This window comes from Rhinichthys klamathensis, unplaced genomic scaffold, assembly GCF_029890125.1.
Source record: "Rhinichthys klamathensis goyatoka isolate OS25496 unplaced genomic scaffold, OSU_Roscu_1.1 h1tg000050l_1, whole genome shotgun sequence".
NCBI lineage: Eukaryota > Metazoa > Chordata > Actinopteri > Cypriniformes > Leuciscidae > Rhinichthys > Rhinichthys klamathensis.
The window spans coordinates 1,232,299-1,257,195 of record NW_026606596.1 but is presented as its reverse complement, the minus strand read 5'-3'; the positions used below and the strand labels follow the sequence as shown (position 1 = coordinate 1,257,195).

Sequence of the window (24,897 nt, the reverse complement as noted above, 5' to 3'; positions counted from 1 at the left end):
GCCCCTCTGTTCTGTGCGTACACGTTTGTAACACAATACCATAACGTGTTGTTCATTATAAACGTGGGATTATGAATTATATGGAGAACGTCGTACATAGAAAACATGCAGTAATGTACCCTGAGTGTAAACCTTAGACTCATTCATCGTGAAGCGATTTGCAAAGATATAAATATTAATATAAAGTTTAATAAAACGTTACACTCACTTCAGTTGTTCTAGAGGTTCAGCAGGAACACGAATATCTGGTACCGATTCTTTATTCAGGAGCAGCTGCTTAGCAAAACCAGCTCATACTGACCCTCGTTTATAAAGCAGTCTGCTGAGAAATGATTCGCGCAAACATGAAAGCATTGACGTTGGTCGTGGGGAATATTCCCTTCGAAAACAAACTCAACCACTGCGTCTTCAGCGGTTCGGATTTAGGAACATTAAAATGACTGCTGTGTTCGTTATTACACCCAAGAACAGAACACCACAATCGCTTAGACGCCATTCTGCTCATAGACAGTGCTCCAGCATATCAACAATGACCGCGCCGGTCGGCGTGGACTATGATTGACAGCTCTCACGAGCGAGGGCGGGTCTGTGTTGAAACGCGCCTATCAATCAACAATCGCGGGAGGGGCGTCCGACCGTGTGACGTCACACGGTCGAACGGCTCGATTTGAGGCAGGGGAAAACATATAAGGAGATTAAAACAAAACCACTGGATGGATTTTTATCATGATGGTTGTGTACAGGCACTGCCAACACACATTTCAGTACAATCAACTTGAAAAAGTGCATGTACCATTATATGACCCCTTTAAAAAAATGTTTCTGTTTCAAATAAATGCTGTTCTTTTGAACTTTCTATTTATCCTGAAAAATCCTGGAAAAAAATGTATCACTATTTTTCACAAAAATATTAAGCAGCACAACTGTTTTTAACATTGATAATAATAAGAAATGTTTCCTGAGCACAAAATTAGCATATTAGATTGATTTGTGAAGGACCACGTGACACTGAAGACTAGAGTAATCACTGCTGAAAATTCAGCTTTTTTTTTTACTGTATTTTTGATCAAATAAAGGCAGCCTTGGTGAGAATAAGAAATTTCTTTCAAAAAAATCTTACCGAAGACACCAAACATTTGAGTGGTAGTGTGTTATGAGCATGAAACATATTGTGTTGGTTCCCTTTTTTTTTTTTTTTTTAAGTGCAGGCTTTGATTTTGGGCTCTCTGTGGTTTATCAAAAAGGACTAAACGGCAACTTCGCAGCTTGTTTGTCTATTTTGCAACTGCAAGCTTGCAAAAAATTGTTAGCAGAAAACATAACACAGCGACTGTGGGCTAACGCTGCTGTTTGTACCCCCTTGCTGGAACTGATTGTGCCATTTTCACTTAATTGCATTTTTACTGAAAAACATTTGCACGCTATAATAACCAAATTGGTAAGGTGCAACATTTTGATATTTTGTTCTGGTGTCCCATTTCTCACAGACCAGAGGAATCCTCAATACAGCCAATACCACAACCAAGAGATTTCACAGCCATACAAACACTAGAAGCACCTCAGCCTGCCTTTCCATCAGAATCTGTGTCTATATTAAAAGACACTACACTAACGGAAACTATTTCCCAACCTGTTAACAAAGTTATCCCTCCTTGTCAAGATGAGTGTAAGCAGTCACCACCCCCAGTGCCTTTACAGGAAGTCGGCCCTGATGCCATCAGTCAAAACTGTAGCGGTGCAGCGGATAACAAACATGTGGTTCCACAATACGATGATAAAGGAACCACTCATTTACATGTGACTACAGAGACAACAACTGTAAAGACTGCTGAGATATGCGATGATGTTGCAAAAGAGATGAGTGAGAATAACTTATCACCACTAGATGGCGACACTTCAAAAGTTGAGATGGAAAAAGACAGCAGCCCAGTCATCACTAAGGCATCAGAAAGCATTATTGTAGCAGCCACAGTGAAGCCAACAGATATAAACGTTGATGAGAATGTTATTTCCGGGCAGGACATTTCTCCGAGAAGCTCTGTGGTCCCGTGGCCATTCCCCTCTCCTAAACTTGAAAGACACAGTGAGCCAACAAAAGGTACAGAAAGTTCCAGTCTAAAGGATGACGACCTCTCAGAGGAGAATGTTCTGTTAGCAAAGATTTGTCAAATGGTAGAAGAGGAGACGACACAGCCTCCAGCTCCTGCTCCACGCACTAAGAAACGCTTGATCCCCTGCAAGTCTGATTTCGAACTTCCTCCAACTCCTCCCCTGCAACTCAAGTCTAGCATGAAACTGTCCATGGATGAGATGCAGACAAATTTAGATCAGACTGAGATCACAAATACTATTGGACCTCAACCATCAGTGATTTCTCAAGATGAGATGGATGAGAAAATTGACATCAGTCAGTCTCAGACTTCCTTTGTGCCACTGGAGAACTTGAAGTTAGATGATAGAGAAGCCAATGCTAGAAATGCTGTTTTAGATGATAATGTCCGGTTAAACAAGGAAGAACAAAATGTCCAGCTGGAATGTATGGCAGCTGAAAGGGAGTGCCAAGATACGCCAGCTGTTAAGCCCACAAACAAGACAGAAAACACAGAAACAGAAGCTGAAACTCAGAACAAGGAACAACCAGATTTAAGTATTGATAGTAGTGAAGAGGCTCAAATAGAGCAGGATAGACCACCATCAGTGCCTGATGAATTGTAAGTTTGAGTGGCGTGTAAACACTAAAATTCAGCCTTATCTTACCATATTATGTTGTTTGAGTACCATATTATATTGTTGAACACTGTGTATATTAATATTTGCATGTCTTTTCATCAACCTTTAAAACAACACCCAAAATGTTCTAAGCATTGCAGAGGAAAACTACCCATTTTGCATAGCAGAACAATTTCATTTTTACTTTAACTAGGTGAAGCAAAAACAATGATGAGGAATTGTGTATTTATTGTAGCACAGGGCAAAGAAGTCATGTCAGTATGTCTAACATATTTACTGTCCTTTTGACAGGTCTGGTCATCCTCAAGAAAAGGATTCCTCTAATGTAACCCCAGAGGCTAAAGGGAACGAGACACCATCTAGGAGCCCAGGCAGTGTGCAGGTTAATGGCCAGACCACTGTAGACGCATGTCACGTGATTGTGCCCCCAATGCGCAGTAAAAGGAAAATCATTCCACCACCTATGGACCTCACTATTGTAAAACAAATAGATGAATCAAATAAAGAGGGTTCAGCAGTGCCTGCATGGGATGTGAGTGGCATTTGCTGTTTAAAGTGCATGTTAAATGTAGACTGTGTTTTGTTTTTTCTAATCAGGTTTTGTTTTTTTGTCTTTCCATTTGTCACTATACAGTTTGCCAGTCCACTGCCCAGTCCTGGTCTGGTGACCTCCAGTCAGTCCTTGCTGAAGTGGTGTCAAGAGATCACTAAGAACTATAAGGGAGTAAAAATCACAAACTTCAGCACCTCTTGGCGTAATGGCCTGGCGTTCTGTGCCATCCTACATCATTTCCACCCTGAGATAATGTGAGTTTCATGTCTTTCATACCCAGCTCAAAACAAACTTATTCTTTCTTAGTATGATTCAATTTATTCAACAACCTAAAAAACTCTCTTATAGATTACTTGGTTCAATTAACAGCCATTTTGTACAAGTAAAAAAAAAAAAAAATATATATATATATAGCGATGCACTATGTATTTGTAGCATATCGGTTGATAGCTTTAAATTTAATACCTAATTCTGCATGTTAATTTTCTCTATTTTTTATTTAATTTATCTTTGCCATCACATAACACTCACTTAAAATCTTCAAAAACTAAAAAATTAATAACACTGGAAAATTTAATTTTCGGCAAATTCGAAATGAATATCCATTGTTTATATTGTGCAATATAATATAAAATAATTGATTTTATTGTTTTATTTTAATACATTTTATTTATACAAAGTAATGTAGAATATTAATATTGGACATTCATAGCTTATTGTTCATATATGACAACAATTACAGAATTAATTCAAATGAATTATAAAATGATTACTTGAATGAATCTCCCAAATACAGATGTTAAAACAAAACTAACTGCTAGGGTTCAAAAATTCTTTCAAAGGCTTTATTTGAATTTATTATTATTTATTCGTTGTCGTTAATAAATGTTTTACCATTAAAACATTCATTAAACACTGTAAAACATATCAGATTGAATGAATTTGTTATTATGTACTGACCCGGTTGTTGTTTTCCAGTGACTTTGATGCATTAGAGCCTCACAACATAAAGCAAAACAACAAAAATGTAGGTTTGTTTTAAGCAGATGTTCCACATGGACAATTTTTAACTATAATCACAAAATAAACCTCATCATTCTTGCTACCTATTTTTTTCTTCTCTTTCAGGCTTTTGATGGTTTTGCATCACAGGGAATCTCTCGTTTGCTGGAGCCCTCAGACATGGTGCTTCTCTCTGTGCCAGATCGTTTGATCGTCATGACGTACTTGTGCCAAATCCGTGCTCACTTCACCGGACAGGAGTTGAGTGTGTTACAGATTGAGCAGAACAACAGTCAGTCCAGCTACGCAGTAGCCGGGCCAAACCAGCGGGCGGATGTACACGCAGCTGCCAAATTCTGTGCAGAGAGGCTCCAGGCTGGATCTGTGTCAGGAGACAATAACAGCAAGGACTCACTGGGAGAGGAGGGAAGTGACACTGTGGCGAAGCCCAACGGAGGTCTTGTTCCTCCACCTCGGACTAAACGTGCGGGAAAAGTGGATGAGAAGGGCAGTAAGGAGACACAGGAAGGTTCGCAGACACCTGTGGCCCCGCCACGACCAAACGCAGCTGCTTCCAGATCAGGATTCGGGCACATACGAGATGCGGATCTGGTGAAGAAACAGCGGTCACGGCTGAAGAGTGAATCCATGGATGAGCCTGATTCAAAGGAGCCACCAGAGGAGGTAAAGGACATTAAATGTTCCCTTTCCTCGCATTTATGTTTCAATATTTAATCTAATAGTATATTTTCTACTAACCTCTGACAGTCAGATAAACGTGAACCAACAGTTCAAGGAACAAATGGCTTAACAGCTGAAAGAGAAAGTGCTGAAACGGGTAACCTACCTAAATATCTTCCTAAAAAATTATTGAATGTGGAAAGATTTGTTATTACACTCTAATTTACCTCTTTTCGCCCATTTGATATGTGTTTGCAGAACCTCACGAAGTAAACCATGATGTTAAATCAGCAGATAATGAGACAATGGTCAGTATACCCTCTATCTTTGAGAGAATTACAGTGTTTCATCTTTTTAAAAAAAGTGAAATTCTTGGATAACCTCAAAGCTTATGATTTTAAAATATAAAATTAGCCAATTTGCATGTCAAATACCTAGAAACTTCTTTTTTTTAATAGGGCTGTACAATATATTAATTAAATTAATGAAATATTGCAAATGTACAAATCTTGATATGCATTTCGCAAGGGGTGGTTAATCTGTCTGATTTCCCGATTCGATTCGATTACGATTATTGAAGTCCCGATTCGATTACAGTCGATTTTCGATTATTAACGATTCTCGATTAGCGATTATTGATTTTCCATTTCACAACAGTAAACGAAAATACACTACAAAGTGTTTGCAGTATTAAAAAAAGTCAGCTGCTGAATTACTTAACTCTTTTATTGAGTAACAACAACTCAAAGCACTTTCTGTGTCGTGTAGTTATAACTTCAGAATTATTTGTATGTAGCTTATGTTCTGTAGAACACAGAAATGAATACATCACATTGTGTTGTGACTCATCAAGTTGAACTAAACAATAACAAATAAATGAAAGGCTTATTTCCTTTAGGAAGTGGATCAGAACCAACATACTGTAGAAATTGGACAATTTTCTTCTAGAAAGACAAGGTGTTGTAGCAAGCAACGCTCGTTAGGCCGGAGACACACTGGCTGCGTGGCGTTTCTGTTGCGTATCAGCTGCGTCGCGTTTTCTGTGTCTTTGCACACCAGAAACGTGTCTGACGCGGCGCCGCTGCTGCTAGGTGACAAAGGCCCTGTCCCAAATGGAACCCTAAGCACTCGCGGTCTTCCTCTGAGTCCGCACTTTCGCAACGTAACGCCGCTTTGAATGTCGGGAAGAAGTCTGCTGTGGAGTCCGCATCAGCGCGGGCTCGGCAAAAGTGCGCATCAAGGGCGCAAATCGACCGCAGAGGGGGCGCTCGCGAGCACCCTTCTGAGATCTAAAAATGACAAATGGGACGCACTGCGGTCTCACGGACTTAACGGACACGCGCACGCGGCAGCCATTGTAAGTCCACAAGACCGAAAGTGCACATGAAGTGTGCCATTTGGGATTGGGCCATAGAGGGACAGTCTACATTTGGGTTAGCGGTGTGTTAATCCTTACTACAACAATTTCAACTCTTGCCTCTTGCCTTTACGACAACAATTTCAACTGTTATCACACATCTTCCAAAATCCGAAAAATAGGGAAGTGGGCTGTCTGTTTATTTCAATAACATTTACAAATTTTGTGTAGCTTTAAAGAGCCTATATTTAGCCTGATGGTGGACCGTCACTCAGAAGACACACTATGTTGTTATTGTAGCCTATTATCTTTATATCCTCCTGAGGCCCAGAACGTTTTTTTCAAAAGTTTTTTTTCTTCTTCATGTAATCACATTGTTAAGAGCATAAGAAACAAATGAAAAAAAAGAGATATTTTATTCATATGTTATGCTATGACCTCTGTAGTGAACACCATGACTCGATTGTTTAAAAAATAAAAATGACATAAATTTGTATATAGGCAAAAATAATGGCAATATTTGAAAATCGATAATTATTATTATTAATTATTATTTGTTTAAATTACAATGATATCTGAATTTATATAAAAACCTAGACTTTCAAACATCAAAATGTAATTTATTAATATGTATTCGTGTACAAAATGACATATAAACATCGTTTCCTATTCTATTTTGCCTGGAAACGCTTTCAACACGCTTGCGTGTCGCGTGAAAAATAGGCGTCGGTTCTATTTCTAGCATGCACGCGTTTTCCGCGCGGCTCATGCAGGCAGTGTGCAAGCTCTAACCTGTTAACATGGGAGCCGAAATAAAAACGGACACACCTCCGGCACACCTGCTCTCATTCGCACTGGCTGCCTTACACACGCTTGCTAACTGGAACTGGGCGCGTTCGTGACGTTCAACTTCCGGTATAACATTTTTTACAAAATAAAATAATGAATTTTTTTTTTTTTTATAATAAAAAATCGATTTTTGAAAATGTAATAATCGATTCATACTCGTCCATAACATACTCGCGATTAATCAATAATCGATTTTTTTCACCACCCCTAGCAATGACTTGAGATAACTAAATGATTTTATTACTTTAAAATTACAAAAAGGTGTAAAAGTTTTAGGTTGATGCAGATGGCAGAGAAAAGACTGTTACTCGTGGTCATCTCGCATGTCAATGATCTCATTGCAAACTAGTCTGAGAAGAGTCGCCTGCAGTTGCTGCAGAAGATTTAGAGAATCGTGAAATATGTATATACAATATACATATAAATATATATACACTCACCGGCCACTTTATTAGGTACCCCATGCTAGTAACGGGTTGGACCCCCTTTTGCCTTCAGAACTGCCTCAATTCTTCGTGGCATAGATTCAACAAGGTGCTGGAAGCATTCCTCAGGGAGTTTGGTCCATATTGACATGATGGCATCACACAGTTGCCGCAGATTTGTCGGCTGCACATCCATGATGCGAATCTCCCGTTCCACCACATCCCAAAGATGCTCTATTGGCTTGAGATCTGGTGACTGTGGAGGCCATTTTAGTACAGTGAACTCATTGTCATGTTCAAGAAACCAATTTGAAATGATTAGAGCTTTGTGACATGGTGGAAGTAGCCATCAGAGGATGGGTACATGGTGGCCATAAAGGGATGGACATGGTCAGAAACAATGCTCAGGTAGGCCGTGGCATTTAAACGATGCCCAATTGGCACTAAGGGGCCTAAAGTGTGCCAGGAAAACATCCCCCACACCATCACACCACCACCACCAGCCTGCACAGTGGTAACAAGGCATGATGGTTCCATGTTCTCATTCTGTTTACGCCAAATTCTGACTCTAACATCTGAATGTCTCAACAGAAATCGAGACTCATCAGACCAGGCAACATTTTTCCAGTCTTCAACTGTTCAATTTTGGTGAGCTCTTGCAAATTGTAGCCTCTTTTTCCTATTTGTAGTGAAGATGAGTGGTACCCGGTGGGGTCTTCTGCTGTTGTAGCCCATCCGCCTCAAGGTTGTGCGTGTTGTGGCTTCACAAATGCTTTGCTGCATACCTCGGTTGTAACGAGTGGTTATTTCAGTCACTGTTGCCCTTCTATCAGCTCGAACCAGTCTGTCTGGCCATTCTCCTCTGACCTCTGGCATCAACAAGGCATTTCCGCCCACAGAACTGCCGCTCACTGGATGTTTTTTCTTTTTTGGACCATTCTCTGTAAACCCTAGAGATGGTTGTGCGTGAAAATCCCAGTAGATTAGCAGTTTCTGAAATACTCAGACCAGCCCTTCTGGCACCAACAATCATGCCACGTTCAAAGTCACTCAAATCACCTTTCTTCCCCATACTGATGCTCGGTTTGAACTGCAGGAGATTGTCTTGACCATGTCTACATGCCTAAATGCACTGAGTTGCCGCCATGTGATTGGCTGCTTAGAAATTAAGTGTTAACGAGCAGTTGGACAGGTGTACCTAATAAAGTGGCCGGTGAGTGTGTATATATATATATATATATATATATTTAAATATAGGATTATCATAAAGCATATCACATTGTTTAACAAGTTATCACATTTTTCATCAGTATTGTGCAGCCCTACTATCTAAATTTACAATAACCATCATAATAGTCAAATTATGGGGCTGGATTCACAAAACATTCTTAAAAATAAAAGTCCTCTTAATTGTCTTCTTATTTTCTTACTTAAAAATAAAGTCAAGAATATTTTGCATCCCCAAACATTTTTTAGGAATGTTCTTTTTTTTCTTCTTTTTTTTTAAGACCCACTTTGCACCACTCGCGTCTGGTGTAGATAGTGTTAGAATGAATCTGAAGAAATTTCCTTTTAGTGAATCCGGCCCCTGATTCACAAGCTTTTACCATCCCATATTTCATTTCCTTGTATCCAGTAAAATCAAGCCTGTCCTTTCCTCTCCATTATCTTTGTGCGTCATCTCTCTTCCTCCCCATTTCCAACCATTTTTGCTTTCTTTTTCTCTCTCTCTCTGTCTGCGATACTCTCTTGTCTGGTTTTATGTATGTCTCCCTGTGGTCCTTCCTGGTCAGTGTCTGCAGGACACCAATCAGTATGTGTTAAGTGAACTCCAGGCCCTGGAAACCGAACAGAAGCACATAGACAGAAGAGCTGATGTCGTGGAGAAAAGGCTCAGAAAGCTCATGGAGACGGGTAAGAAAAAAACTCACATAGAAAGAAAGAGTTCAACTGATTTCAAGTTAACTCTTGGAATGCAGCATGATACTTCATTATTGTCTGTTTAACAGGAAGTGATAAAGATGAAGAAGAGAAGCTGATTCAGGAGTGGTTCACTCTGGTCAACAAGAAGAATGCTTTGATAAGGAGACAAGACCATCTGGAGCTGCTGTATGTCCTGATAATCTTACTCGCATTCACAAGTGATATGTCAGTCCACACCGATAAACATTAATGATGTTATCCTTGCAGGCAAGAAGAGCAGGATTTAGAAAGAAGGTTTGAGCTGCTAAACCGAGAGCTCAGAGCCATGATGGCTATTGAAGGTAAGACATGTAACTGATATGAGTTATTTAATGGAAACGCTGGACAGTCACAGCTCAACAATACACTCATATTTTGGCTGATGCTGATAATTCTAATATATAAGTTTAATTTAATCATAACAATCCATAATAATTTATTAGTTATGGCTGAAAATCAATACATGGCTGACATTATAATTCTATACTATTATAGATAAGCATTACATTAAATTAAAATAAAGCATTACAAAAATAAAATCAGTCCATTTAAATTTGTGCTGTCAAATCGATCACATTTCACATCTAACGTAAAAGTTTGTGTTTACAAAATATGTGTATATATTATTTCAATTTATATATGCGTGTGTGTGTGTGTGTTTGTACATGTACACACTTATATATATATATATACTGTACGATACACACATATATATATATATATATATATATAGTGTATGTGTATAAATAAATGTGTGTGTGTGTGTATATACAGTATAAACTTTTTTAACACCTTCATTTTTTAAAAGTGCTTTTCACTTTTGCAATAATCTGCTGAGTGTCTTCCTAAAAAAGCCCAACTTTAGGTCTGTATTCCAAAGCATTCATGAACTATTGCAACCATTTATTTTTCACATCTATGCTTAAAAAGGGGGCTGTCCGTTAATGGGTTAAAACACACACACACAAAATGGATAAATAATTATCTGCTTGGCCCATAAATTGGTCTATTAATACGTTAAACCTTTACTTACCTATTTCCTGTGTGGCTGCAGCTTCAGTAGTCAGTATTTCATCACTCACATTCATATTCCATCATTCAGACTGGCAGAAGACTCAGGCCCAGCAGCACAGAGAACAGCTACTGCTGCAGGAGCTGGTGTCACTGGTCAACAAGCGGGACGAGCTGGTCAGAGACATGGATGCAAAAGAGAGAGGGTGAGTCTAGTCACACTGTGCACTGGCATGGTGAAAATTATAAATGGGTTATGTGATTTTAATTATGCACTGTATGTATTTTCTATGTGCAGAGCTTTGGAGGAGGATGAAAGACTGCAGAAAGGTCTGGAGGCAAGACGTAGAAAATACAGCAATAAGGAAAAGTGTGTTCTTCAATAAAGACTTCATATGAATTCATATGAAAACTGAGGCTCACTGCACAACAATCTAGATGACTTTGACTACACCAGGACATTAGTGTGCCTTGTTTTAACTTTCAAAGACTTTTGGCTTCAACGTTAAGCCCTTCCTCACAACATCTTCAAGATCTCAGTGACATCAGTGGGATGTATAACATGTTCAGTGTGGATCATACTAGTTATACCCTGAAAGTTTGCACAATGATTTGAAGGTTCTTCCAGGTTGCATTGGTAAAGAGCTTGATATTATAAGCAATATTAATTTAAATCTGAAAAAAAGGTCTTTATTGTTTTATTGGACAATAAACAAACACCCTTCACATACCTGAATGGTTACAGACAAATGAACTGAACACAATAAATAAAAGGGAGTAAAGTGAAAAATCCTTCATACTGCTGTAGATTGCAAAATAAAAATATTTATTGAGACTTCTGTCATGTGACCTTCGTCAGGATTCGTCGGAAGCGAACAAAACAGTGCTCAATAACCAATAGAATTCTTCCAAGCTACAGCAGCGAGTAGTATTTTTTCTCCTTTGTTAAGTTTTATTGGAAATGTATTGTTTCTTGTAATTTTTTTTTTTTTTTTTTTTACTTTGCTCCATATGATTAAGATGATTTGACTGTCTTTAAGATGTATCGAACAGGCAAAGAGAATTGCTCCAAAGTTTGCTGTTTTTACATTATTTATTTAAGCGTGTTGTTTCCTGGTATGCCAAAATGTCTCTGTTGGGCTGTTGTCTTGTATTAGCTGCAAATTGTATTCTCTGATCGTTTATCAGACAATGTGTCTCCAAATGAATGTATTCATACAATTTTAATGCATTGCAGTGCCTTTAGATATTTAATACCTTTTGAAAAGGGGCTTTTTATATATACCGAAGCCTGTATTTTTCAGTTTTAAACCTTGAAAGATAACTAAATGAAAAATATTTATGGATTGTTTTATAGATACAAAAAGTATTTTGTCTGACTGTACTCTTTTGATATTTAAATGTGTTCATTCCTATTGTAAGATTTAGAGTGTTTTATTCAATAAAGTTTGATGATGTTTGAATTAGTGTTGTATTAAGTGAATTATGTATTTTTTTTCTGGATAAAACGTTGTTGTTGTTTTTTACAACAATCCCATTTGACGACAAATGAAACAAACTCAAACGTTTTACCTTTGCAGCTCGAGTATCTTTATCATCCTGAGACTGGGGATCTTTTGACTTGAAAGCAGCTACAGAAACCTCTTAGCAACCGCAAAACGCCTTGGAAACCACAGTTACAACATATTTAAGCATCGTGGCGGTTTGTTTTTTAGGGGCAAAAACAACACGCAGACAGACGTTTGATCCGTGTACTGTATCAGCTGATCTACAAAACCAACATATTTTATAACCACAGACAGAGAACAAGCCAACTTTACGTTTCTGTTATGTGAATTCTGGCTACACACACAACATTTGAATGGATGGATCCTACCACTAGGCGGCGAAAGCGGGTAAGAAAAGCGGCGCATCCTCATCCGTCACTGCCGCACCTGCGCGGCTTGTAAAAACCTGAGAGAAGAGAGGTGGCGGAAAGTCAGACTGGGTTAATTTTGCAAGGAAATCTGGAAACGGCGCACAAAGGCTTATCAAAACTCAAAGATAATCTTTTTTTTGCTACTATTCCAGGCTAAATACTGGTTCAGAGTCTGCGGTCAGCCGGTGAACAGTAAGCGACCCAGAGCGCTTCTACCAGCTGGACAAACAATAACAATCCCTTTGCTGTCACATCATGAACCCTGAATAGTAAGTCGTCTTACCGTCATAAATGAACATCTATGATTGCCTAATAATATATTAAACCTTTCGTTTACGGGTCAATCAAAATTTCTTTGCAGTTGTTGATCAATTTCTATAATAATTAAATAATAAATTGTATGACTGCAACATAACGTCAGTTGCTCTGTAAATAAAAGTGTGATAGTTAGGCTATTTATCAAACAGGACTACACATATATATATATACGTATATAAACTGTAATGAAAATATATTTATCTTTGCATATTTCTCCAGTGACTACTTATTCAAGCTTCTTCTGATTGGAGATTCTGGAGTTGGAAAGTCCTGCATTCTCTTGCGTTTTGCAGTAAGTGTTTTCTTAACAGCATTTTTGGATATTTTTGGATATGAACGATGTCAGATCTTGTGTTCTTTCTTGACTCTTCTCTACCAGGACGACACCTACACAGAGAGTTTCATCAGCACGATCGGAGTGGATTTCAAGATCAGAACTATTGAGTTGGATGGAAAAACTATTAAATTGCAGATAGTGAGTTTGTAGACTTTAAAATTCAAATTAAGTATGTAATTTAATGTGAAACCACAGATACACTGAGTCTCGTCCATGTTTACAGTGGGACACCGCTGGACAGGAGAGATTCCGCACGATTACATCCAGCTACTACAGAGGAGCTCACGGGATCATTGTTGTGTATGATGTTACGGATCAGGTTTGTGAGACCCCTTTCTAAAAATGCATCCATATTGAAACATTTATGGCTATTGCTTGGTTAAAGATGTAGAGCTGAACTGAAATGTAATCTAAACGACACTTTTTTGAAAAGTTTATGCTGGTGCCTTTTCAGGAATCCTACAACAACGTGAAACAGTGGCTGAAGGAAATCGATCGCTATGCGAGTGAAAATGTCAACAAACTACTTGTAGGAAATAAGTGTGACCTCACTACAAAAAAAGTTGTGGACTACACTACAGCTAAGGTTGGTTGGTAGGGCAGTATAATAAACTTCCTCTTTAGACTAGTTAAACATGGAGCCTGTCATTTCTATGCCAAACACATTCCCCGGTTTCACAGACTTTTCTCCACAGGAGTTCGCTGACTCTCTTGGCATCCCTTTTCTTGAGACGAGTGCCAAAAATGCCACGAACGTGGAGCAGGCCTTCATGACCATGGCAGAGGAAATAAAGAAGCGCATGAGACCAGGGACTTCAGGGGGTTCCGAGAAACCTGATCTTAAAATCGAAAGCACCCCAGTGAAACAGTCAGGCGGCGGATGCTGCTAGAGCATATTTTCTCAAGGAGTGTGATGAGCATGACTGGACACTGATGAGTATTGTGTAGAGATGACCAATTTGGATATTAATGACAGACTTTCTCCTACATGGTGCTCAATAAAGTCAGAAATCATTACTGTTGTTTAACAAAGAAGCATTCATGGCTTATCCCACATTTTCGTTGTGTTTGAAAATAAGATTAAAGCACAGACACACTCTGATTCAAATGAAGGTGAAAAATGTCCAGATCACTGTGTTAATAGTTGATCCAATTAATTGATCCAATCGTGTGAATATTCATAACCTATGAACTGGGATTCGCAACTCTGAAGTGGTGCCTTTTCTTGTTCATGCTTTGAAGAAGATCAAGTGGTTGAGTGGTCATTGTACATCAGCATGGTAAAGCAGTGACTCTCTAGCATTATCACGTGGAGTTTTACTGTGGTTCTGTGATAATAAACTAAACTATGTTGTTTTGTGTGTATTAATTAGTTTCTTCTTTTTATTTGTGTGTGTGTGTGTGCGTGCGTGCACACCTGTGGCTGTGACTATTTTAATTATCTTATATAAAGGGATCTTACCCAAAAAGAAAGTCATAATTGATGTCACTTTCATGTCGCTCCAAACTGGTAGGCTGACATTCTTTCGTCGAACGCAAAACAATAATAATACAAAAAAATGTTTTCATCTCAAGTCCAAAACTGACACTCATTGAGTTTCATTGTATGGGGGAAAGTCTAAATATGGTTTTGTGTTCTACAGGAGAAATTATACAGGTTGTGAACAAAACGAACGTGAGCTAAATGAAAATGTTGTATTTTTTGTATTAGTCAAAACGGTATTCGGTATAACTGCTTTTTAAACATTTAAAATTAATTGACATTTTACATTTAAAAGTAAACTGAAACTGCTGTTTTAAATGAAAATACTCCCCGCCCCAAAAACACATTTCATTCCTGGTTGCAAACATCCATTCTTCCTTAATTGGTCGCGTTGAATCGATTGTGATAGTAATGGTCTAAAGAGCGATTAACACAAAAACTCACAAACATCGTCCATTCACACCTTGCGGTCGCAATTCACAGATTCAATTGGATTGCATTTTATATAGCGCTTTGCCGCTTTCACAGACCCAATGGCCACCAAAGCGCTTTGCATTTTGCCTCACATTCACCCATTCATACACTCATTCATACACCGACGGCGGTGTCAGCCATACAAGGCGTAGGGAGCAGCTGGGGTTAGGTGTCTTACTCATGGACACCTCGACACTTGGTCAGATTCAAGACACTCCCACAACAATTCGGTAATAAATACATTGATCAGTACCACCATCGGTTCTACCTCATAACAAATCAGGCAACCATACGTGCAAGAATGGAAAGTGTGTGCACGAGTGATTCCGGACCACGCAAAAGGAAAAATAAAGATAGGCCTACTGAAGAACAAGAACAAGGTTGGTATTCTTGATTTTCTTGACATTAAGAAATCAAAGTCAGTTCATCTGATCGGGTGGTCAGAGTGGTGTAGCCTAATAAATAATAAATCCACTAAAAAGTTAAATTAAATGGTTAAAATCGTGTATGGACGTTGATTTATTAACATGAGAATGGCAGAGATCTCATAAAAGCATTTATTTCACATTTTAATGAATTTTTTGACAATTGATAAATGATGTGCTCATTTTAGACCTGGTTGAAACCCAAGAAGAACTGAGCAAAGTGGAGAAGAATAATTTGATATCAGGACAAAAATCTTCCAGTTTCTCACAGACTGAAAACAAATCAGGAGCCAAAAAAAATATCCCCTGCCCTCTGTGTGGAAAGAGCTTCACACAAAAAGGAAACCTTAAGATTCACATAAGGATTCACACTGGAGAGAAGCCTTTCGAATGTCATCTGTGTGGCAAGAGTTTCACAGATCCAAGGAATCTCAGAGATCACCAGCTCTCCCACTCTGGAGTAAGAGCGTTCGACTGCGATCAGTGCGGCAAAAATTTCATGTTTGCAGCTCACTTGAAAAGACACCTGAGAATCCATACAAATGATAAGCCTTACTTGTGCTCCGTTTGTGGACAGAGTTATTCACGCATGGACCATTTTAAAGAACACCAGAAATTGCATGTCAATGTGAGACCTCATGTGTGCTTTGAATGTGGAAGTGCCTTTAATTTAGCCAGTCACTTGAAAGACCATCAAAAACTTCACACTGGAGAGAAACCGCACAAGTGCTCACACTGTGGAAAGAGTTTCGCGCAGTCAGGATCTATGAAAAAACATGAGAGAATTCATACAGGAGTGAAGCCATACATCTGCCCTTCATGTGGGAGGGCCTTCTGCCAGTCAAGTGCTCTACTGAATCATATAAAAAAGCATTGCCCAAAGTTGCCACAGTGAGAAAATGATGCAAAAATAATGCAAAATGGCGGTTTAAAGAGAGAATTTCATTTTTTAGAGGGTCATTTTTTGACAAAAAAAGTAAATTGGGGAGGTCAAAGAATTCATTCAAACATAGGTGTGAAACACCATTTTCTATCTAGAGGAATGTTTTTTTGTTGTTGATTTTTGCACCAGTCTTAAGTGATAATTAATTATGCATTGGACTGTATTGCACTCTTAAATAATAAAAAAAATACTGACTTAAACTATAATCTATTCATGTTTTGCAATTTCATTTGTTCATTTACCTTCCGAGAAGGTAATAGCTACTATTCATGTTTTTTCCCCTATACTATGAAAGTCAATGGGCCGATCAACTGTTCTGTTACCCATTCTTCAAAATATCTTCTTTTGTGTTCAGCACAAGAAAGAAATTCATACAGGTTTGGAACAACTTGAGGGTGAATAAATGATGAATATACATTTTTAGGTGAACTATCCCGCATGCTTTCTGGAACATATTCTACAAGGGCTGTACAGAAATATCCTAACTAATATAATCCTATCCGTTTAGAAACCCGTGGTCATTTCATTTAGGAAATAGAACTTTTCCCCATCTTAAATCAAGAATTTATAAAGGAAGTTTCTGTAATAAAGCCCCAGATCACAGTCCAAGATTAGTGACTGAATTCACTCCTTATTACAATATGGGCAGATCAATGTGAAACTGATGGATATATATATATATATATATATATATATATATATATATATATATATATATATATATATATATATATATATCCTATAAACAACAACAACAAAAAGTAAATTCGTATAAATGTATATTTTGCCCAAAATACCACAGTACAAAAGCAAAAACTAATTCGTAATTGAATGGAATATAAAATTAATGCAATGGCTATTAAAACTATACTCAAAAATATCTTTATTATCTAGTTTAGGCAATTCAAAGCAGCAGCAGATGGCCCTAACTCATGCCAATGATGAAATCACGTGGACCACTTTGGCGCCGCACAGAAATGATTAAAACCTAGAGAGGAGAGGAGATTATCCTAGTAGTATGAAGCCAATCAAAGACTTTAGACATACAAAGACGGTGCAGTCATTACTTATAAATGGCTAAGTCCCGCTCTAACTAAATATTTTATTTTATGAATGTATGACCAGTCATTTAGCCTATTTTATCGATATTTGTCATGCGCCATAATTTAGCATAGGATTTTAAACATCTTTATCCACTTGTTTTATGTGCAAGATATTTTTATTTTTGGTCTTATTTTTGTATTTATTAAATGAACAAAAACGTAATAATAACATTTTAGAAAGTTTATAGTTTATAAAAAATATATTTTTTTCAGGATACATTTACTAAATATTCTAGTGTTCACAGTGGTGGTGCGCCCTCTGTTGCCGATTAATAGTACGGCGCTTCTTTATACATGAAGCTTGTTCCAGGTTTTTGTTGATTTCACTGGTGGGCGCTGTTTTGAGAAAATTATCCAGATGCGCTTCTGCTGCCGTCACACTTTCAGATCTTTTATGTAACTTAATCCATTCAACTATCGATGATTTCTGTCTGTTTTGATCGAGAAAGAAGCTTCTGAAACGAAGGACAGTGTCTCGGTATGTTGCTGTTTGTAGTTTGGTTGCCAGGCAGTTACTGGAGTAACGTTAGCTAGCTAACGTTAGCTGGTCAGAATAGGGACGTCAGCTGTGTTTCTTTTTATTTTCTTTAATTTCTCTACTTTTTTATAATATTATTGTATTTTAATCGATTATGTATGATATGGTACAACTGAGCAAAAACTAACTGTAAAATGTGTAAAGAATACTTCAGGAATTTTAAAGTTGCTGGGTTAGCCTTTCATAATTATTTAAACTTGTTAATGCGTATGACTGATCATTTTGCTATGAAAACTACTATCTGAAATGATGACTTCGTTTTTCCTTAGTTTGTTAAGAATATGCCAACAATAAGTAGCAGAAGTTTCTTATATAACAACGTCTTGTGTTTCCTATTCAGTAACGTTACTTGTGTTTGTTTCTGGATTAGATGGAGAGAGATGATGGCGACTTCCTCCCTGAGCCATCAGAGGACTCTCAGTCCCTGCGAGGAAGTGTGGCTTCCTCAGTCACCAGAGGTTTGTTCTCTGTTCCTTAATGTTTCTTTGGTTCCTCTCTGGATCTGACTGGAGATCTCGATCTGATCATTGTTGACCTGAAATGATCAGTGTCACTCTTGTGTTTCTCCAGCTCAGGATTTGTTGGTGTACTTGGCGAGTGACAGTGCAGTGCACTTGACTTTGGAGGGTCTCGGCTGCATGAATGCACAGGAGCTCGGCCGCAATGTCCGGGAGGCTCTCAACATTCCCAACTCTGCCGTAGATGTGTTTGCTTTCTGGTTCTGCTCTCCTTTGCTTGGTGATTAATGCTTTTTTATGCCCTGGGCACTGGCCAGATGTCAGACTGATACAAGATCATATGACCTATTCGTATTTAGGCTATGAAGAAAGGCGAGACACAATGATGGCATTTACAGCCTCTATGGCTGATTTGCAAGTGAAGGGTTGGGAGGGGACTTCAGGAAGTCCTCTGAGTGTTAATGCCACCAACTGGCATTTATTAATTATTTGATGTCTCTTTAAACAAAGGCATAATTTTACTTATTATCTAGTATTAAAGGCTGGAATACACCACACAACTTTTAAAATCTTAACAGATTTGAAAATACTAGGCATCATACACTTGCTAACTTTGTAATGGCTACAGAGGAAAAACTGGGCATCATACACTAAAGGCCTGTTCACACCAAGGATGACAACTATGGATTTTTAATTATTCTAATTCTATGAGAATAGTGACCACACCATAACTATAATGATAATGACAAAGAGGAACAATATCAGTTTAATCACTTTCAGAATTATTTTTCCTGCTGATGAATGATAAAATCATTGACAGCCAATCAGAATCAATCCGGCTTTGAAGAGTTTGAGCATGCAAAACTGCAGTGTAACATAATAAACAGAACAATATTATGCATTGGTGTGGACGCTAACATAGTTATTGTTATAGTAATCTTTATAGTTATCGTTCTTGGTGTCGACGAGCCTTAAAGGTGCACTTAGTGGTTTCTGAGAAACGCTGTTGAAAGTGAGCACCAAAACACACTTGCAGCCAATCAGCAGTAAGGGTATGAATGAGTGAGTGAATGGGTGAATGTGAGGCAATATGTAAAGCGCTTTGGTGGCCATTGGGTCTGTGAAAGCGCTATATAAATGCAGTCCATTTACCATTTACACACTCACGAGGGGGGAGGAGCCTGTGCTGCATAGTTTCTTTGTGAATTTGGGGGCGGAGCCATCAAGATAGGGGTGTGATCACTGATCTATATATTAATGTCATTATATAGATCAGTGGGTGTGATCAATTTGTTGAGGGGCATGTTTTGGTGATTTCAAATATCACCAGCGTATCTCAGAAACCTTAAACTTTCAAGTAACAACACAATCTATATGTTCTAAAATTGGCTCAAAATATCAGACATGTTTTGATATCCGCCAAATGAAAGGAATCATAGTCTGAAGCTAAAAAATTGAGTCTGTGTGCCCATCATACACAGCATGGTTTTCTGTGAAATCTGTTAGCACTGACTGTCCAAAATCTGCAGGCTGTGTCTGACTTTACCAATTGGCATTTAGTGGCAAATATGTCAGAATTCCAGCCATTAATTAGACCTATATTCTAATAATAACATTATTTGTGTTATAATAATGAAAAACAATACAATAAAAAAAATTTGTGTTTGTTTATTAACAAAGGAAATATGCCCTAGTCAGTGTTTGATCATCATCATTTTTTTCTGAGGTCCTTCTTGTTGATTCCCGCCTTTAGCCTCATTCTGCTGTGAAATGTTTAAACAGACCTGCAGTTGAAGCCGAAACATCTTCCCTACAAGTTGTGTCGTCAGTGGCAGGACCTGCTGTACCGCTTTACTGAGGCCCCCGCCGAAGACATTTCTCAAGGTGTGTTTTTTTGTCTGTTTTTGGTTTTGCATACTTCAATTCACCTGAAAGTTTAAGTGTCAAACAAAAACATATCTCTGTGTTTTTCAGATGAGCCAGTTCTGATGTACAAAAGAAATGTTTTTTGTCCCAGGTCAAAAGAACTTCAGGTAATGAACATGTTTTTAGATGTTTGTGTCTTTAAAGAGATAGTTCACCCAAAAATTAAGATTATGTTGTTCCAAATTTGTATGACTGAAAAAAAGAATGCATCAACTGTTTTATCCACACACTGAAAGTCAGTGGGGTCCAAAACAGTATTGCAGCCGATTAACTTTAACTATATGGGTACTGAGAAATCCATCAAAATATCTTCTTTTGTGTTTTAAAGAATTTAGTGCGTCATACAGGTTTGGAATGACTTAAGGTTGAGTATATGGTGTTTGTTATGGTAATCTAACCCTTTAAGCTCAGTGCACACTTTGCGTTTTTCTCTGTCTATTACGAGTGATGCTTTTCAGATTGTGCAATATGACCCCAGAGAGATCTTGCGTAAAATCCCAGGCTCATGTGCAACATCAAATGTCTCTCATGTCAGACAGTATACATCTTACCTAAGACTTTGTACTTGATCCTTGGACAGCATTTGTGTCTCTGGGGTCATTTGGCTTTGGCAGTGGAGGTCATGACATGGACTGGCATGACATTATTCTTCAGTGCAATCATAACATGAAGGGACCCAAAGAGATTTATGTTGCATATCAATCATAGACACACAAAATCTTGCAGCTGCTTGTTTTCAAAATTGTATTTATTAACAGAAATGGGAGTATTGATATATTAAATTAACCATGATTTGTTTTGTGAACTGTATGTTCTTCAATAAAAACAATAGATATTGATAGGGGTTAATATTTTTTTTTTATTAATTAATAAACATATATATATTTTTTAGATTAATTATCTTGAGGCCCCCTTGGATGAGAACCACTGCTATAAAATTATGTTAATTTCATGTTGTGTAACATTTTTATTTTATAATGTCAGATTGAAGATGGAGGAGTGTTAAGGTTGCTTTATGACGAGGCAAAGATGAATATCTTGGAGGGTCGATACCCCTGTGACCCTGAACACTGGCTGACGTTGGGAGCGTTGTCCTGTGCTGTCGAGCTGGGGACTGGGCTGGATGACCAGGCTCTAACAGCGGCAATCAGGTGATTAAATCATATCAGTGATTAAATGAGGATAATGTAAAGGTGTTCAGCTATAATTTTGTGTTAAAAAATTGATTCTGAATTGCTGTAATTAATTTCAGTTTCTCCCCTTAATGTTATTCCAGAGAGAAGAAGCTGTCCTCATTTCTTCCAGCCCACGCTGCATTAGGAGGAGGAGGTTTTCTGTCCACACTAAGGGGGAGAGGAGGGCGGAATACCGAGATGGAGCATAATCTCATAAAGGAGTATCGCACGGTCTGCTCCTCTGCTGCCACCGGACCCAGCCAGGAGCCTGTTGCTTTGCTGCACCAGTACCTCAAGAGCTGCCACACACTGCCTTACTACGGGTACGAATGACGCAAGTGGAAAGTTGTTCACACATGTGACATGAAGTGACTGAAGCTTAAATTTGTTTATTTTTGCATTGGCAGATGTGCTTTCTTCGTGGGTGAGATAGACAAGCCAGCCCAGGGCCTCCTTCACAGAGGTGGCCGTAAGGCTGTGAGTGTGGGCATCAGTCTGGAAGGAGTGTATGTCATGGATGTGAAAGAGAAGCATGTCCTCCTGGGTCTCAAGTTCAGTGAGCTGTCCTGGGATCACAGCTATCCAGAGACTGAGGGAGACTCGCATATACTCTGGCTGGAGTTTGATGGAGAGGAGGCTGGCGTGCATGTCAATAAGTTATTAAAAATTTATTCAAAACAGGTGAGCAGCACGCAATAAATGAATGACTAATAATGTTATATTTGTCAGTGTAAGTAAGCATATATTTAAAAAGTTTTGGATTATAGCTGTAAAATATTAAAATGCAATAAAATTAAGTTCTTTTTAAAAATGTAAAATGAATCATATTTATTATTATACATTTTATAAATGAATATGAATTAAAATGTTTCCATGAAATACTTGTGCATTATTTACCAATATACTTTTTGTTCTCTAGGCCGAACTTATGAGTGGACTCATTGAGTTTTGTGTGGAGTTACGCTCTGTTGGTGAGTCTGCAGCCGCGGGTACTGACGGTGAGGTCACGCCTTCCCAAGAACCTACGGGTCAGGAAACCAATGAGAAAACTCGAGAGCGTCGACAGGGGAAACTGCGGAGACAGAGCAGCGTGGTCTGTAGTCGAGTCCATTCACTCAACACCATCAGCTATGTTGATGACGGTGAGGGACTAAAATTGTGTCCATGCATAGATGGACTCAGTGTTCATTTGTTATGCCCATTAACTTTTATCATCTGCAATAAATAAGCTCCGTTTAATTTACCTCTCTTGTTTCAGGCAAGGAGATTAAACGTCTAAAGCCCAAAAGAGCTGCTTCTTTCTTCACGCGACAGGCGCAGCCTCCCACTTACTCGGCTGTTCAGGTGACTGAAAGTTTAGAGCAAGGGTGAGCCCCGGCTTCAACACTGCCCTCTTCTGCCCGGTGACCAAAACTACATCTGTCCATTGAGATCCTTAGAGACGCAGTGCAAAACCACCTGAATGGACAGATCGGACCAAGATCACAGACCGAAGAGCTAAACCACTATTTATAGATGGTTTGAGCATTATGTCACAGGTTAAAGTTAACTTTGTTGGCTGTTAAAAAAAACCAATGTGAAATTTGCTTCAGTTATGCTTTCCTGTCAAAATAATTTATGGACATTATGGTGCAAATGTAAGGCTTTGAGAAGATCTGAAAGCTCTGTTTAGGTCACAGTTCTGAATGTAGATTCTACTATGCAACCATTAAACCAAACTACATCCCAGTGGCTGTAAATCAAGACTACAGCAGTTCAGCACTTTGATCCATGCCACTAATACAGCTAAAACTAGACCTTCTGCACCAAAGCGAACAGTCAATGCCTCTAGTATAGGACGACCGCTCTTATACACTAAACCAGGGCCGCAGTCTGTGGCAAAGCATTGCAAAGACGGCATAGAGTGAGATTATGACATTCTGCGTCACTTGTCTACTGAATGTGTTTGTTGTTTTGGCTGTCTGTTTATTGTTGGGCTTGTTTGCATATGCCGACTTCTACTGAGCAACAAGGTCAAATTGATTTTTTTTTTCTTTTTGTGTTCATTGGTGACCAAAGTTAAATCATGAAACAACATGTTGAGTGTTGTTCACTACCTTGTTGCTCTGGAGAATCATGCCTTTCTGATGGCGTGCAATGTAATGCTCTGCTGAAAACAATCCAGGTCTGCATTTTTAAAGCAGAGAGAACTTTAATTAATACATCAAATCACCAGTTGTGTAGGTACTTGATGATCAATCAGTGATGTATTTCTATTTAGTAATGCTTTTCAAACAGTGTATGACACCCTAAGCATTGTACTGTATTTCCAGGCTTTCAGAACTTGAATGTACCTATCTAAATGAAATGTATCTGATTTTTTACTAAATTATTGGCAATGCAGGGCCTGACATTAATGTTTGTTCAGGATAATTGCTAAAAATGTCAAAGGAAGTTGTTTAATCTGGTAACTAAAGTGTCATGCTAATTGTCAGGTGTCATAGTTTATCTGATCGTAACATCTGGTCTTCAGTGTCCAGTTACTGTGGCATCATCATCAAACAATACAAGACCAGTTGTCTGAATTGTGCAAAAATTATTGAATTAATGTTCATTATGCATCCTGTTTTGGTATTAATATGCACTGTTGTTTTACAAGTGACTTAAACGTTCAAGTTTCTGTAAACACTTAATGTCAAGCCTTGCATTAATAAGTCTTCAGTTACCAAACACAATTCTGTATTTATCCATGCATGACATCTGTTGTCTTAAATAGATTTTGTGGTGTGCATGTTTCTGTAATCATTGTTTTTACCTGCTTACACATGGGGCTCGATGACATTTTAAAGTGTGTCAAATTAAAACTTTTTTTTTTTTGCATCACAAGCTGAATGGTGTAAAATGATCAGTACACACTGAAATCAGAAAATCTTACTGCATTTCTGTATTTATGCTAAATGCTTATGTTGTCATCAAGATGTTAATCCTAAAATGCTTAATCCCAGATCTTCTGTACCATATTATATTTTCTGTTCTAAAACTAATCCCATATTTGTATTTCAATCTGAACATCTGTCATGCACATAATAACTGTACTGTAGATAGTCACATCTATGTTATAAAATACTGAGTCTGTCAATACTAATTTAAAGTGCCTTTTTTTTACATATACATTTTATCTGTTGTTGTTGTTTTGCTGTCATCTGTCCCTTGAAATTGTATCTCCACTACCTTTTGTTGTTTGTGAAGT

General features: G+C 38.1%; 4 protein-coding genes across 17 annotated transcripts in view; all 4 read left to right on the top strand.

Annotated features, from left to right (window-relative positions):
- The window catches only part of ehbp1l1b (EH domain binding protein 1-like 1b), a 37,006-nt gene extending 25,719 nt beyond the window's left edge, over positions 1-11,287 (top strand). For 12 of the 13 annotated variants that reach the window (XM_056247665.1, XM_056247663.1, XM_056247661.1 and 9 more), the window contains 12 exons: positions 1,488-2,711; positions 3,022-3,262; positions 3,365-3,537; positions 4,262-4,310; positions 4,412-4,969; positions 5,054-5,123; positions 5,225-5,274; positions 9,391-9,511; positions 9,607-9,706; positions 9,788-9,861; positions 10,662-10,776; positions 10,869-11,287. In XM_056247665.1, the coding sequence (XP_056103640.1) occupies positions 1,488-2,711; positions 3,022-3,262; positions 3,365-3,537; positions 4,262-4,310; positions 4,412-4,969; positions 5,054-5,123; positions 5,225-5,274; positions 9,391-9,511; positions 9,607-9,706; positions 9,788-9,861; positions 10,662-10,776; positions 10,869-10,956 (2,863 nt within the window). In that variant the 3' untranslated portion in view covers positions 10,957-11,287. The remainder of the gene's footprint in view (positions 1-1,487; positions 2,712-3,021; positions 3,263-3,364; positions 3,538-4,261; positions 4,311-4,411; positions 4,970-5,053; positions 5,124-5,224; positions 5,275-9,390; positions 9,512-9,606; positions 9,707-9,787; positions 9,862-10,661; positions 10,777-10,868) is intronic. The other variant, XM_056247660.1, reaches the window with a different exon arrangement.
- A 1,215-nt stretch (positions 11,288-12,502) lies between these two features.
- On the top strand, positions 12,503-14,512 carry rab1bb (RAB1B, member RAS oncogene family b). Its single transcript, XM_056247676.1, has 6 exons — positions 12,503-12,757; positions 13,026-13,098; positions 13,186-13,281; positions 13,367-13,462; positions 13,598-13,729; positions 13,839-14,512. Exons 1-6 carry the CDS (start codon positions 12,744-12,746, stop codon positions 14,031-14,033), a joined length of 606 nt encoding a protein of 201 aa, XP_056103651.1. The 5' UTR covers positions 12,503-12,743; the 3' UTR covers positions 14,034-14,512.
- Positions 14,513-15,396: 884 nt separating this feature from the next.
- On the top strand, positions 15,397-16,505 carry LOC130082729 (gastrula zinc finger protein XlCGF7.1). Its single transcript, XM_056247583.1, has 2 exons — positions 15,397-15,480; positions 15,714-16,505. The coding sequence occupies exons 1-2, from the start codon at positions 15,402-15,404 to the stop codon at positions 16,418-16,420; spliced, it is 786 nt and encodes a 261-aa protein (XP_056103558.1). The 5' UTR covers positions 15,397-15,401; the 3' UTR covers positions 16,421-16,505.
- Positions 16,506-17,886: 1,381 nt separating this feature from the next.
- frmd8 (FERM domain containing 8) lies at positions 17,887-24,449 on the top strand. Of its 2 annotated transcripts, none has more exons than XM_056247657.1 (10): positions 17,887-18,049; positions 18,480-18,567; positions 18,680-18,847; positions 20,350-20,451; positions 20,542-20,600; positions 21,478-21,644; positions 21,770-21,991; positions 22,076-22,349; positions 22,588-22,810; positions 22,927-24,449. In XM_056247657.1, exons 2-10 carry the CDS (start codon positions 18,480-18,482, stop codon positions 23,037-23,039), a joined length of 1,416 nt encoding a protein of 471 aa, XP_056103632.1. In that variant the 5' UTR covers positions 17,887-18,049; the 3' UTR covers positions 23,040-24,449. The 2 variants fall into 2 exon arrangements, with proteins under 2 accessions (XP_056103632.1, XP_056103633.1); XM_056247658.1 differs by having other exon boundaries at positions 17,887-18,053; positions 18,486-18,567.
- Positions 24,450-24,897: the final 448 nt, after the last annotated feature.

Bases quoted from the DNA above. Each gene is read 5' to 3' on its own strand.
- LOC130082729 (XM_056247583.1), top strand. From the start codon at position 15,402: ATGGAAAGTGTGTGCACGAGTGATTCCGGACCACGCAAAAGGAAAAAT. The intron at 15,481-15,713 runs GTTGGTATTCTT...TGCTCATTTTAG, and splicing joins TACTGAAGAACAAGAACAAG to ACCTGGTTGAAACCCAAGAA.
- rab1bb (XM_056247676.1), top strand. The intron at 13,099-13,185 runs GTAAGTGTTTTC...CTTCTCTACCAG, and splicing joins GCATTCTCTTGCGTTTTGCA to GACGACACCTACACAGAGAG. The intron at 13,463-13,597 runs GTTTGTGAGACC...GTGCCTTTTCAG, and splicing joins TGTATGATGTTACGGATCAG to GAATCCTACAACAACGTGAA.
- frmd8 (XM_056247657.1), top strand. From the start codon at position 18,480: ATGGAGAGAGATGATGGCGACTTCCTCCCTGAGCCATCAGAGGACTCT. The intron at 18,848-20,349 runs GTGATTAATGCT...ATGTTTAAACAG, and splicing joins GTTCTGCTCTCCTTTGCTTG to ACCTGCAGTTGAAGCCGAAA. The intron at 20,452-20,541 runs GTGTGTTTTTTT...TGTGTTTTTCAG, and splicing joins CGCCGAAGACATTTCTCAAG to ATGAGCCAGTTCTGATGTAC.